General features: G+C 47.4%; 1 protein-coding gene across 1 annotated transcript in view; it reads right to left on the reverse strand.

Moving 5' to 3' along the window:
* The window catches only part of ACVR1 (activin A receptor type 1), a 64,368-nt gene extending 51,112 nt beyond the window's left edge, over positions 1-13,256 (reverse strand). The window contains exon 1 of the mRNA XM_074873901.1: positions 13,144-13,256. Coding sequence (XP_074730002.1) covers positions 13,144-13,151 — 8 coding nt within the window. The 5' untranslated portion in view covers positions 13,152-13,256. The remainder of the gene's footprint in view (positions 1-13,143) is intronic.
* Positions 13,257-15,123: the final 1,867 nt, after the last annotated feature.

The raw sequence follows: 15,123 nt of genomic DNA on the forward strand, positions 1-15,123 counted from the left end.
ACAAATAGAGTATTTCAAAAGTTTACTTTTAATTGGAAAACAGGCTTACACCGCTTGACCGTGTCAAAGCATTTTGCTACTAGCACCTGTTTATTAGGCAGAGGACACTATACCTGCAGTTACTGAACTAAATTAACCAAAACCAGCCAGTCGATCTTGTTGTCTGGGTGACCTGGGGGTGCGGGGGGATAAGATCGGCCCATTTCCCAGTTCACGGGTCAGATGGAAACATGCTTTTCTGTTCCCACAAGTCCCCGCTGGGAACGCGGCCAACCGGCAGAGCGCGGGTGGAGGTGCCACCCGGCCGCCTGCCCGCACCGATCCCCGTGGCAGCCGGGGCCCACCAGCCCGTGCACTGTCTTGAAGGGAAAGATGTGAAGAAGTTTTTAGGAATCTCCAAAATATCTTAGATTGAGAGGGAGTGTTTAAACGCCTTTAAATCACCTTCATTACACAGCTGGGGCAAGCGTTTACTAAACTTGATTCAGCATTTACTGTGTTCTTTCATGAAAAAGAAGCAAACAAAAATACAAATTAAATTAAACCCAAACCAGTTCGACCATTTAGGTTAATTTTAGCTTTTATACTTTAAAACACCCAACAGCAAAGGTGAAGTCTACTTCTTCAGGACCTTGGCCCCAGCATCGCTTCAGGGGCGCGTCAGCTCAGGGATTAAAATCTCATTATTTCCTCAAATTCTTCCACAGAGATCTAAGTTTCAGCTTTCTAGTTTTTAATTCAATTCAGAGTAAAATCAAATGGTAATTTTTTTTGCATGTTTTACATGGAAAATCTTTACTATGTTCATGTATTTTAGTTCAGCATTTTAAATTACCTGCAACAGAGAAAACATGTTTTTGCAGGTTTTTTGTTTGTTTTGTAAGAAAAGCAGCCTTTCAAGATCAAAGAATCAAGAGAATCTCCTTTTAGCCTTTAGATACTTCAATATTTCCTTGGTGTCACAAGAAACTGATCAAATACTACAGAAATCCACTGTACTTTTTTCTTACTATGTGAGAAAACCCACTTTAATAATAAGCTGTAACTCATGGGTAGCCATACAAGACTAACTTCTTTCCTTTGGTGCTAGTTTGCTTCTTGACACAGTAGCTACTGTAGCCTTCTTGGTCAATAATTATTACCCAAAGAGAAGATAATGCATTAAGCATATTTTTTTCTTCAGTTGTTAGAACCAGGGATGATTGCTGTAATCCTAAAAATTATTTGGGTAAAAATTAGAAGCTGCATCAGGTTGTCAACTAATTTTTAACAGACATCTTTTTCATACAATTGTGATATTTAAATTGAGAGTGTTAAATCAGACATTTTTGGCTTGCCCAACATCCATTTTTTAATTAATCTGCCATTATGAACTGAATCTGGGACATTCTTCATCCTCCTGGGGTGTTCAGCAGTGCCAACAAGAGCACACACAAGCCGCCTAAGGCGCTTCCACATCTCTGCTGAGCCACCTGGAGCACAACACAAAGGACAAGCAAACCTCCAATATGAAGCTAAGACAAACAGTACACTAAAAAATGAACCATTATTTATGCACTTGTTACAGGAAGGCTGTAACTCCAGAAGATGAGCGACAGAGAAACTGGAAGAACTGTCCTCAAAGCACCTTCACAAGCTAAGGATAGGCAGGCACACTTTCAGTGCACCACCTGTTTGTGTACCACCTTTTACAACTCAACATGTTCATTTTCAGAAGAATCCCTCACTTCACACACAACCAAACACAGCTGGGGGACTGAAACAAGATCATTCATGTCAAAAAAGCCTTATCGTTTTTGGAAGAAAATTTCAGAACTTTGAGGGGAAAAAAAAAATACATTTCATATCCTTTCACGCTACTGGCACACCAAACCCTCAGAGATTTCATTTTACAGCTAATTGTTCACTTCTGCTTGTGGTTTTGTGTCATGTTCACATCGGTCAATATTTTAGAAAGAACCTTTTCTATTCATGCTTAACCGCCACGCGAGGCTTTAGCAGATGCCCAGCGAGCCCTACACCTTTCAGGGGCCCCGCAGTCCAAGCTGCAGCGGGTCGGTGCCCATGTATTCTGCACCAGGGAGACTCCAGGCCTCCCACCCTCAAGAGAGGTTCCCTCCCACTGACAAAGAGCTGTTAAAAACCACAGCCTCACCCTGTGAGATGTTACCTGCACTACTAGGAACTGTTCAGGTAAGACAATCCCAAGCTAAACATGCAACGTGATGCCATCCCATTTCTTCTGACTTGCCACCAAGCAGCCCACCTGACAGTGCACCAGCTCGGACACAGACACTGCAGGGTAAGCACCAAGACACACCACCCGAAACCTCAATGAAACGTTTTTGGCAACTGTTTTACCCATATTCAGGAAACACTACAGGTACACACAGAGCTGAGCAGCACCACTTAAGAGCTGACAAGCAATAACTTACTTTGTTACAGACACTCCGCCACACACCTGGCCTTCTGCCATTAACCCCTCTCATGGTGACACAGAGGAGTCCCATGAAGCCTGCCCGAGCATCCCTCTTTCACCTCTACCCCCACCAATTCCTTGTACCTGCCAAGAGAGACAAAATCCATCTCAGTTCTCCAAAACTCTCCTTCAAGAGGCCTGACAGGAGAGGAGACTGTCCCTGCCAGCACATGGGCTCTTCACCCTGTAAACCTTGGGACTGTGGTGCCAGGGCCACTGCCGGTTCGCAGGCACGTGAAGGCCAAGCTGAAGACCCTACACAAAGCAGGTTGCACTGGGTCTCTGAATTCCAGGCTGGTTCCAGTCTCACTTCTACAGGCACCTTACCTACACCCAAATCCTGTGGTCCTCTTTGCCCAATATCCCCGCAGGTCTCCTCCAGAGCGTGCTGAAGGAGGTTCCTTTGCTCTCCCAGATTCACCAAAGTCCTCCAATTTCCCCAGCTGCTGTGAAGTCCCACAATCACATAATCCTACAAAGAAATCCATCCTTTTATGAATCTTTTAGGAGCAAAAAGAGCAGAGAGAGTACCCGTTAAGGAAGGGCCACATGCTACACTCAACCAGGCAGCATCAAGGAAAGAAGAGGCTTCTCCACTCACCCTGAACTATCAACCCCGCATTCCTACCAGAAGGCAGTCAAAAGCTATGAGCTAGGCTCCCCCCCCTTCCCAGAAAAGGGGGGGGGGGGGGTGCCAATTTGTTTTGCTTTCAGTCATCTTGCGGCACACACACGCCTGAAGAAGCACACTCGCTCCTCTTTCCAGATTTTCCATCACAGCCAGGAAAAACTGTATGTCTCCCTCTTCAAAGAAGGAACCCATTGATTTCTTCAACCAGGTCTCAAAAGAACCATCAAGTACCATGAGACACACACCACAGCCTTTCAAAAGCTGCAAGCGAAAGGTTTCGCTACGTGAGAAACCAGCCAGGAACATTTCTCACTATTCCTTCCTTAGGCCAGACATACAGGGACTGATGTTGCAGCGTAAGAGTGACGACAAGAGGACTCTGACAAAGGAACTGCAGCCTCTGAATGGCATCTACTTCACTTCTGAATAACCTCAAAATATAAACAAGCTCTCTAAATCCCTTTCTTTTGTCTTCAGCTGCCACTGTGTTGATGTGCTGTGGCTCTATTAACCCAGCCTTACAGAACAACTTCAAGTTAATTCACCTTTTCCATTTGCTACCCAGAGCTCTACATCCAGTATTTATTTATTTTAAAGCTAAGCCAAAACCATTCAAATGCTAACGTTTCAGGGCCTTCGATACTCCTATTTGCATGTAGTAGGGCCTCTTTTAGAATAAGAGCATTCACTTTTGAAATTAAACCAACATAATTATAACTGGTCTACACGTCAAAATTTTACAAATCCCAAGACTGGGAATAAAGCAAGTTTTACTCCTGGTGGACCCTTTGTTAGAGCAGGCATAAAACTGCATTGCAGACTCAAACACTGATTTCTCACCAGAGACTCCAGTAACTGCGTAAGAAAACCAACGGTTTCTAAAAGTGAGTTCGGTCTTCTGGCTCATGTCATCTTGGCCTTCCTAATGGAGAAACCAGATAAAGTTCCCTGAAGATCCTGGACGCTGTTGTACATTAGAGCCCAATAAATGTTTTATTTGTATGTCTAACAACATCCAGGATAAAATCCCAACTAAAAAGATGAAGACTTTTCCACTCATTAAAAAACACCGCTTTTGCACAAGGTATGGAAATACTGTATTTCTTTCAAACAGTATTTTAACGGTGCTTAGGTTTTTATTTTCATAATTTAGGAATAGTCATATTAATGCACTCTTCAAAATATTATTTTTGTCATAAGGAACGTGCATGGAGGGAAGGGTCTAAATAGCTTCAGATTTCAAAACAGGTTTTGCAGAACAATTATGCACAAGTTTGCTTCAGAGGTATGGACATGAGTCTTACAAATGTGTAAAATGCCTACACAAAGACAGAAAAAACACCCCATTGTTTAGGCAAGTTGGAACATGTTACTCGTTTAGCTTATTCTCTAATAAAGGCTGATGCAAACATGCTGGGTCCACAAACACAAACAAAAGTGTCTACGTGGCATTTCTGGCACATTGGTAAAGGCCTAATTGACAATCAGCTAATGCGAGGTTAAGAGAGATAGCAAGAGCAAAGCCAAGGAGTTGTTCAAGAACTTCAGAAGGGCACAGTCCCAGCAACAAAAGCCAAGGGGCAGGATCCATGAGAACGGGCACAGAGGAAGGATTTGAGTAGTAGGAAGCCACCAGCCACACTCTAAGCTGCGCCTGTGCTGGTGCTGCACGTGCGTGACGCAGGAATTTGCAGGCAGGGGCAACCTATCCCAGGTTGCTTCGCAGTCTTTTAGGTGGAGCTTTTTCTTCTGTCCCAGTGACTTGAAATAACTTGCATGCTCCTTTCTGGACAGAGAAGGGTTCAAATTATGCAAAGATGCTGGAGGATGGCCAATACTCGAACGATTTAACCTTCATCATAACCACAAAGTAAAGACGTACCTCCACTCTTACACAGACTTGTGTTTGCTTGGCTAGTCTGGACAGACAGGGCTCGGCACCGCTGCAAAAGGATTCTGCCCAAGTGAGAGGCAGAACTACATCAAAGACCCCAGACTACCTCCTCTTCAGTGAAGACAGCTCCTGAATCAAGATAAGCAGAGATGGTCCCACGCCACATTTACGCCTAGTTACCCTTGAGATGAAAAGCGGGCAGAGGGAAAAATCGCCATGCAAGCAGCTTTCTATCATCATTTCATTTAGAGTCAGGATGCACACAGGCTTTACACTTCAGTCCAAAAGTACAGGTCAAGTGGAATCAAGATTACTTAGATCAGTGCACAATAAGTAAGAATGAATGCCCAGAAAAGAGTTTCAGCCTAAGGTTTCCAAATCTTTATTTTTCTATCGTAATCACAATCACAAAAAGCACACACACCCCCCATTTGTTGGGGTTTTTTCTAATTCACAAGCATCAGCACTTTCTTCATGAGCTAAGAGTACATCTAAAATACTTTTTATTACTATTTAACTTGAGACAGTATTTAAAAGTCAAATTGAAAATATTTTTTTAAACGCACATCTTATTTTAATTCCAATAGTAAGTGGATATGAATTAGCTAATCTATATGGCTTGTAGTGCACTATATCTGAGTATTATCTTTTCATTCTGACAATAGAAAATAAGGAGTCACATGCATTATAATACTACAAGATTGACTGCCACATAAAATCCATTGCCAAATCATCCTACAGCCTGGGATTTGTCCAGCCCATGCAATCAAAACTGATGCTTTGGCAGGCTGCTACACAGCACGGCAGCTTCAACAGGCAGTTACACTAGAGCATCAGTAACGAATGTAATTTAACAGATAAAAACAAAAAATACTGCTCCTTATGAAGTCAAGAAGAGTTTCAACATGCAACATGGACATGATTTTTACCAGTAATAAACAACCTGCAAGGTACCATCTCTCTTTTCTCTAACGTAACATGATACAATTAATTTATTCTCTTAAACCAAACCATTATATTTTCATTTTATTTTCTCTTTTAAGATTCAGCCTTAAAATGACTTAATTGTTGCAGTCCACCCACACAAACACAAGAGACAACTTTATTGCAGTGGAGAGCCCTAAATAGCACAGTCTGTTTTAGGCTGACTAATACAAACATGCATTTTGTTTAATTTTACATTTGTTCCTAGGGAGATTTAGATCTCATCTCTTCTACCTCCAATTCAATACTAACTGACATTGTAAGAAATTATCCACCCCTAAAGGGATGAGTAAGGCAGGCAGATGTGCCATTGTGTGCGGAGGACAGGCTGGCTGCCATGCTAGTCACAATCCTTAGAGCCATGCAGAGCTTCCAAAAAATGTGTGTTCAAGCATGCCCTGGTGTAACACCCAGGGCCAAGAGCAAGCAGGCAGCAAAGAAACCTGCAGGAGTTCTTCCAGGGGAGTGGACCACACCAGGTCCACTCTAGCACCAACAAACTAGGCCAAGGCACCCTGCAAACAGCCTTGGTCACAGTCAAACTCCACCACACACTCGATCGAGCGAGGCAATGGCTTTCAGGCACACCGAGGGAGCACACACAGTCCTCCGTGTCTGCCCATCCACTCACACCCTCTGAGACCCCTCCTCAGCACCACCATGAAAAAACAAGCCAGGAATTAATTCGGGTTAGAACGAACCTGGCAAAGACAGACTGATTTTTAACCAAATTAAAGCCTTATCCAGCTCACCACATGCCACAGAGGTGCCAGAACAGGAGAAAGAACAGCACACGGAGAGGGACGAGCTCGACTACTCACTTCCCGGGCATTAGTAGCCAGCAAAAAGGCTTGTGCAACCACAGCACCAACTGCCTGAAACTGCTCAGCCAGGAACCCCAGGCCATTGGGAGAGGAAGGTCGGAGGGGCCTGCTGAGGCACACTGACTCAGGAAAGCAGAGATCAGCAGCTTGCAGGACTTCAAAAGGAAGCCACTTCTAGCCTCCAAGCTATCCGCCCAGCCAAAGGCGGCTGTCAAAAAGCTGCCAACCTGCTCCTACTGTTACAGGATACTTGCCAGACAACCAGCAGACCTGCAATTAGAAGAGGTGTTTGTTGGCCTCTCTTCTGCAGCTTATTAGCAGAGGTAAGGTTTGTAGTCAGAACAAGAAATGCCTGACCTCCAGTGAGCACAGCAAGTTACAACTGCTCTGTAAGAGGAGGAAGAGGTCCTCCTACCAGCCTCTATACAACCAAGGGCGATCGGCGGTTTCAGCGTGCTGAGGGGGAATGTTCCAGGTGCATCGGACAGACGGTTAGGAGTTGCAGCACCAGCTCCTCTTCTGTAAAACGGCCTAGACAATAGCTCTTGGTGTTCCACTCCTGCCTCCACCTTTGTTCACTTCAGACAAGGCAAATGAAGAGTCCAAAGTCTGCCTTAGACCACCACTAAACTGGAGGCCTTCTGTCTTAATAAGCTTTTCCTAATCAAGCCATAGTCTTCCTTTCCCTAAAGGAGACTTGAATTCATTTACAACAGACACTTCCATAAGCATCTTTTCAGAAGTACTACAGGTAGTGAACAGTAACAGGGTTTCACAGTGCCAGGAGCAATTCAAAAGAGGGAGATGCACTGACAAAAGTTACTTCTGGGGATGAGCAACCATTTAGCTGCCTTTTCAGGTCAATGGGAGAAGTAGAAGAACAAAACATACACCCAGCTCAACAGTAACCTGCTGACTCCAGGAGAGGCCAGTAGCAGACGATTAGGAAGAAGCATAAGGACACAGCATGAAAAGGTCATTCCTCCAGCCTCCTCTGCCCCACCGCCCTGTGCTTCCCAGCCAGAGGTAAATTCCCAAGCCCAAAACAGCACCTGGACCACTGCATCTCAAGGTCCACCCACAGACCTATGACCAAACACAATTTCTTTCTTAAACGAAAACCAAAAAAATCTCTCTTAAATGTCCCACTGCAATCATCCTATAACTTAAAACAGGCACCACACAAAACCTACAACATTTTAAAACTGCTGACTATTGACTACAGATGGTATTCCCCGTTTCTTACATCATAAGAAATAATGTGAAATCATCACTTCCTATTTACTCGCATTTCAACCACGACTTTAAGGCCTCTATAGTATTTCCTTTCAAACACTTCTCAGCAAGAGTCCATTTATTTAGACACGCTGCACCTACACCATCTCACAAAGCTTTGTGGAACAAGACTGAGCCAACCCCATGCAAAACTAAACCGAGTCCTGAGCATAAAGAAACAGCTGTTCTGAAGGACAGTGAGTTATCCTGATTGCCTAGAGACTTATGCTGCCTTTGTACTTAAATGGAATGGGGCACCACCACTCCATACGAGGGACGCTGATCTCGGAGACGCTAGCGGTGTTTCGGAGCCGGCTGCACGGGCACAAAGAATGTAAAACATGTTCTGACCAGAACCAGTCACAATTCCCCGGCCCAGAGGCCCTGGGACCTGACCGGCTGCCTGGCCTGGCGGGCACAGCCACCACCCTGCAGAGCAACGTGCACAGCCAGCGCCGGCCCAGCACCGACAGCCAGGACAAACTCAGCCTGACATGAAAGAGCAGATCAAAAGAACCCTGGTTACAGACGGGGCCGGGTAATAACTGGCAAAGGCCATGATGCAGCACCTGATGTGATTCATCTGCCAGTGAATAGTCAACAAGGTCAGTTCTGGCCTTCCAGGGGAAAGTCAGCATCCAAACTGCCAGCAGAGAACACCCTCACACTTCTAACACACAGCGCTGCTTTCCCTCACAGAAAGAAGTACCGTACTCATTTCACTCGGAGTATCAGCACACCTGATGTTCCTACTAGAAAACTGTTCGCATCCCACGGAATTAACGTCAAAGGCTAGATTCAATGCTACTTTATAATCAGTTAGCTCACTGTAGATCTTGTTATGAGACTAAAATTTTGAGAGCACATATCGAATACCAGTAAGACTCACAAATGCGAATCACTTTGAAATGGGAACCTCTGAGCACTGAGCTGCACACACGTAATTGCAGAAGACCACATTTTAAGGAAGGGACCAGCCATCAGCTGAAACTGGGTCACGTGCATACTCACGGTCCAGTATATAACAAAGAAAAGTATTTCATTACAACTACTTATTGCTATTTGACTACCCTTTTATGCTTTTAAAAGCATTAGTTCAAAACTGTGTTTTTGACTGCAAACATAGCGAAGAAAAAAGGAATTTCTTGGAACTCCACACATTTCATGGTCAATAGCATTTTCTAAATTCATGATCCCAAAACAATCTACAAACTTAGGTGAATTCAGCTTTCCAACACTGCTAAGAAATACTATCATTCCTTATTTTACAGATACGTACAGATGCATAAAAGACATAAATGATTTGCGTCCTTAACGTGCGGTCACTGAACTTGTCACAAAAGGTGTGGTTTTGGACAGTGTTGGATACCTTTGTAACTACCGTGCTTTTAAACTGTCTCGGTCTTGACTGTCCTCAAGTCTCAGAGGAAAACAAACAATCCCCTAAGACATGTGCCTGCCCTCAACCTGGCCAACCTGCCAGGCGTCCCGATGGATCTCCAGGAATTCTCTGCAGAGAGGCTGGAGGAGACCACTTATCACTCAGAAATCTACTGCATTCAACACCACCACCATAATCTTCTATAGCTCTACACAGCTGCACAGGTGAGTGGGCTATGTTTTCAACCTGTCTATGCACAGTAGAAGAGATAAAGGGTACAAGAGCAGATACTGAGATGCCCACTTGAGAGTTCAAATACCAAAGAATGCAAGTGAATTCAAGCAGCTTTTTTTTGGCAAGGACGAAGGGGCTAAAAGGGTGCCTAATTATTTTACAACGGCTGTCCCCAGATCCTATTTTAGCATTAGGCTTTCATTAAATTTAAGCATGACTTCAGAGTACCAGCTGGCCAAAAAAAAAAAAAAAAAAAAAAAAAGAGAGAAAAACAACAAAAACCACAAACGCAACCCACCCACAACACGCCACTGGTGTTCTTTCCCCCGCCTATGTTCTCTTCCTACCCCAAGAGCTTCTTTGCTGCTAGGAGCCCACTGCTTTCTCCCTTCCCCAGCAGCGTGCAGCTTGTGACAGAGCAATGCAAGGACAGAGCAGGGCTTGAGAGAGAGAGAAGGTGTTTCTCGAAATGATTTTTATCCCTCTCCCAGACTCATTTGCATCCCTCCCAAATAAGCTGTTTGATGCCTCTGCTGTTGCTGTGTCTGGCAGTTTGGCAAGTCTCCGTTCCTTCCCAGCTGGACACAGACCTAAGACAGGCAAGTGATACCACGTCAAGGTATGCTGCCACACGCCCTCCTGTCCCCCCCAGCCCTGGCCAGCAATCCCTTCGCTTTTCCTTACACCTGCACTGGGATTTACTCACTGCAGTCAGGTTGCAGGCAACTATTTGTGAAGAGTAAAACAGGAAGAGAAACCCTCTCTGTAGGCTTGGGAAGACATAAATGCCATTTGGAGAGCTAGCCTCAAAAATAGACAAGTTTTGCAGGAAATGGCTATATTTAGCCCTCCCCTTTCACCTCAGCTCCTCAACACATTTGCATTCTCCTGCAGAAGAATCTTTCTAAATGCTGTTAGAGGTGAGCTTTAGCAGGTCACCTCAGCAGAAAAAATGCAACCAACTTAATACATGTTAATATAGAATAGTGTAAACAATCATCAGAATATCAAATATCCAGCTACTAAGGCAAAAAAAAAAAAAAATCTCACATCTCCAAGTGTGTTAAACTGCAAGCTCCAAGAATGTAATACAACCAAAGTTACTTTTCGAGTTAAGTCAGGATGAGGCTGAAGTTCTGCGTGCACCCTTCAGGCCTTCACTAATACTTCTGTAAGTAACTAATGCAGACATAGTATTCTCTACAGAGAGTATAAACATTAAGTAACAGCCTCAACAGCTATACAACCAAAATATTTCCAGTTTCCTGATGCACATATAAAAATAAGTCATGAGAAAACAAGTTAGCAACAGTTACTGTGCAGTTGAACTTACACAGAGACTGTCGACAACATCTCTGGAAACATCATCAGTACCAGGTCAGTAGGATTCCCCTTTCTCAGCTTGCAACTTTGAAATGTGTTATAAGACTTAAAACTAAAAATATAAACCACAGTTTTCTCCCCTCAGGCTGTTTCATTTAAGTAACAGCCTCACTTTCTACAGTTTTGGCCTAACTACAATTTAGGTCTGTAAAAGCTGATTATTTACAAACTGTGGTTGGGGGGTGATCTGAGTCACAGCAACAGACCTTAAAGATTGTCCTGAAATGGAGACAGAAGCAGACAAAATGAAACACACCTGTCATAACAGCACGAGAAGACAAATAAGCAGAGATTTACCACCAGTAACTACTTGCAAGAAGTTCCCCACCTCACCCCCCCCCCCCCCAAAACGAGGCAGAGGAATGCAGGTCTTATCCCAGCAAACACAATACTGAGATGGAAGGCAAACCTCTCAAAACATTGTGCACACTTAACACCTCCCAGGGAGAGGCAGTGCATACAGGAACTTTTTGTTTCCCTAAAATAGATCTGTAACACCTCCTCCAGAAAAAAGTTACGGTGGAGGTGCACTTGAGAGCTTTTCACATCGAGGATTTCATCTTTGGCCGATTTCAATTTCAAGACGAGCCAGGACTCTTCGAACAGCCCTAGACCTTCAAGGACAGAACCTGGAGAGGTTTAACCAAGTGTCTGCTGCATTCCAGGTCACTGCTGTTTCTCTGAAGTGTAAGTGTAAGGATCATTGTAAAGATCCTATTACAGGAAACAAAAGAAAACCAAAGATTTAAAAATAGACCTGTCATTGCCCACAGCAAACTGCTACAGTCATAAGAGCTTTCTTAAACGAAAGGCTGAGATCTGTGACAGGCAAGCTTCAATGCATACCACAAAAACACATGAGATTCAGGGAAAGAACCTGTTCTCTTCTGAAAGCTCAATGCATCATTTATAAAAAGTGTTTTTATACAACAGTGCCAGTTCTGCAGCTCAGTCCAGAATCTGAAAGTTTCCACCTCACCATGCCACCAGTAACAACACTGTTCTGCTGAATTAGTCTCTCCAGCACACCTTCATAAACCCCTACTCCTTCAAATAAGCTTCTCTCTCAATTTCGGCAAAATAAAGTGGTTTAGTCCCAGTTTACTACAAAAGTAGTGCCCGAAACAAGTTATTTTAACACATTTTTATAGACTAACAGTTGGAAAGACTGCCCGGGCAGCTTCCCCTACTATATTCATGCCCCAGATTTCACAGAGCAGCATGTGGTTCTAAAAGCCTGGAGGTTAAGCGCAGATCTAGGCAGGCTGAAATGACTGCCTGCTTCTACAGAGCCGTCCTCCACCCCCAGCAAAAGTCTTGACAGGAGTTCAGGCAACAGCCGTACCATCCCCTTTGTCTCCTCCTGAAATTCAGAGCTGCCTGACTGGAAAGAAGCAGGCTGAGCTAGACCCCTACTGACTCACCGTGCAAAACGCCATCATATTTGGCAGAGGAAGAAGTGCCTTTAACAGATTAATAAGCACAAGGGACTTTGGCCAAAAACTTACTTTTTCCCATCCATCCACGGACCTTCAGCATATTGCCATCAGTAACGCCAGCACAGGCACGCTTCAAGAGCTCGTGCTGAGGCAGCACAACCCCGCACCTCCAATCTGGAGGAGTTTACGGAGTTAAAAAAGAGAGGCCCAAATCACTGCCCCTCTCCGCAGGCACGGCAGCCTTGTTTACCGGCGAGCAGCGCAATGCCGTGAACCACCTCAGCCACAGGGGCCGAAATCCTTTGTGTCTCCTCCCGCAGCCGGGATACAGCTCCCCGTGCGCGGTGAGGCGAGAGCCCGGTGCTGAGGAACGCGGCACCCACGGCTCTTCCCTCCGCGCCAAGAGCCGCTCGCCGGCTGAATCCTTCCAGCACCGGGGGCGAAGCCGCCCGTCAGCCGGCGGCAACCCGCCCCCCCGGAGCCCTCGGCGCGCCCTCCGCCGCGCCCGCCAAGGGAGCGGCGCCGGGCAGAGCCCCTCAGCCCGCCCCGCTGCCCCTCGGCCGCTCCCCGGCGGGCCGCGGCCCAAGGCGGCTGCTCCCGCCGCCCGGCCCGCACTCACCTCCTCATCGCGGCGGCGGTCGCGCTAGGGCCGCGGCGGGCTGGCCATGGGCGGCGCGGCCGCCGCGCTCTAGGCCCGGCGCTCGCCCTGCCCGCGGCCCGCCCGCATGCCGGCGGCGGAGCGCTGACAAAGGGGATGGCGCGGCGGGCGGGGCGGGGCGGCGACGGTCGGCGGCGGTAAGGGGGGAGCGGGCGGGCGGTGGCGGTGGCGGCGGCAGCGCCCCGCCCCGCTAATGGCCGCCGGCAGCCGTCACGCCCCGCCCGCCCTTACGTCACTTCCGCTCGCCGCCCCGCCCCGCCCCGCGCCGCGCCCCCTGGCGGCCCGCCGCGCGCTCTGAGGAGCCGCTTGGCTGCAGCCCCTCAGTCGCCACCTGAGTAATTCGCTGGCCAAAGGCCACCCTCAGCAGACACCCCCGCCCGTACCAGCCCCGCGGCAGCGGCGGCCCACAGCAACGCGGCTGCCGGTGCCCGTGGCAGAGCGGTGCCCGCGCTGGGACCCCTGGCACTGGGAGCGCCCCGCGGCCTTCCCTTGGGGCTCCCTCACGAAGTAAGGGGATGGCCCCGAGCCGGGCCTGAGGGGCCCGACGTCCGTGCCTTGTGCCGGGGCCTAGAGAAGGGCGTTTCGACTGGCCGAGGTCCGGGAGGTCCTCGGGGTCTGGAGGAACGTGGAGGACCCGCTGGCGGGGCACAGGGCCGCAGGGCAGCCATCTTCCCCGGCACTGAGGGGGCGCGGCCGCTGCGCTGCTTGCACTAAATAAACGTCGCTGGAAGTTCCTGAAAAGGCACAGGTTTCTTTCTAAGGGGGATAATGAAGCAGATTTCCAGAATAGTTGCATCTAATTACTCTCAACAGAGCACTTAAATTATCATGTGATGAATTAAGGACATGAAAACATTTTAAACAAGCCTGAACAATTCTGAGCAGACTGACTACATCATTAATTCCCAGATAATATTGACCTTCGGATGCTCCGCATACCTTCCTGACTTCAGCCCCGTGGTACAGGGCTTCCCTGTGGTGCCCCGTGTTTCCTGGAGACAGCAGTGCAATGGCAGAGCACTCGGTAGGCAGCGAGGGCGAGTCCCACCACACCAGCAGCTCAGGCTGTGTGAAACCATTCTGTCAGGTCTCGTTTGTCAAACCCTCTCTGAAACGTTAGCTTTGTTCCCGAAGACTTCGGCCTGTATCAGCTATGACACGTCCCTCTGTGATCGACGCGGGGCCATCGCCCCACGGTATGCTCTCACCCGCCCGGGAGCGTCCTTCTGCACTTACAGCTCAGCGAGACCGTGTTTGTTTCCCCAGGAAACCCCGCCATGCACAGCCCTGCCGCGGCTGGACGTGGAGCCTGCAGGCTTTAACAGCCCACCGCAAGCACCAGCGGGTGAACTGCAGAGGTTTCCTTCCCGATTCAGGGGAGGCCGACACCAAAGGTCTGCCATGTCCTTGCGACAGTCACGAGCTCCCGAGGCTGGCTGAACTGCCACCTGCAGCTGTGGAGGCTGCAGGGGAAGATTTCAGGCCAGAGGAGAGGCATGCTGTGCCCTGTGCCATTTCTCCTATATGACAGGGGACGTATTTTGTTCTTTTTCTTGACACATACGGCACTTTCCAAGCAGTGACATGAGCATCTGTGAGACAGGAGGTGAGGGACTAAGAGGAGTGAAAACAGAAGACATGGAGACGTAGCGTGAGTCAGGCTGGGACGATGCGGGTGGCAATCGCAGCAGTGGTGTTGGGGTGGGAAGCGAATGCTGGATCCCTTGGGAAAAGGCAGATGCGCCGAGGGTTTGGGAAGTGCGCTCTCAGAAGCTGCTTTGTGCGTACGGCCCATTTCTGCACCACTCTCCCCGAATAGGGCCAGGATTTGACTCATTATGAGTAATAGGAATGTTTTAAGCAGAGAAGAGAATACTAATTCCCTTAAAAATACAGATAGGTCTGCGTTTGGCTCAACAGTACAAGGCCAGTAATTTTCCA

This window comes from Strix uralensis, chromosome 6, assembly GCF_047716275.1.
Source record: "Strix uralensis isolate ZFMK-TIS-50842 chromosome 6, bStrUra1, whole genome shotgun sequence".
In the NCBI taxonomy this organism is placed as follows: domain Eukaryota; kingdom Metazoa; phylum Chordata; class Aves; order Strigiformes; family Strigidae; genus Strix; species Strix uralensis.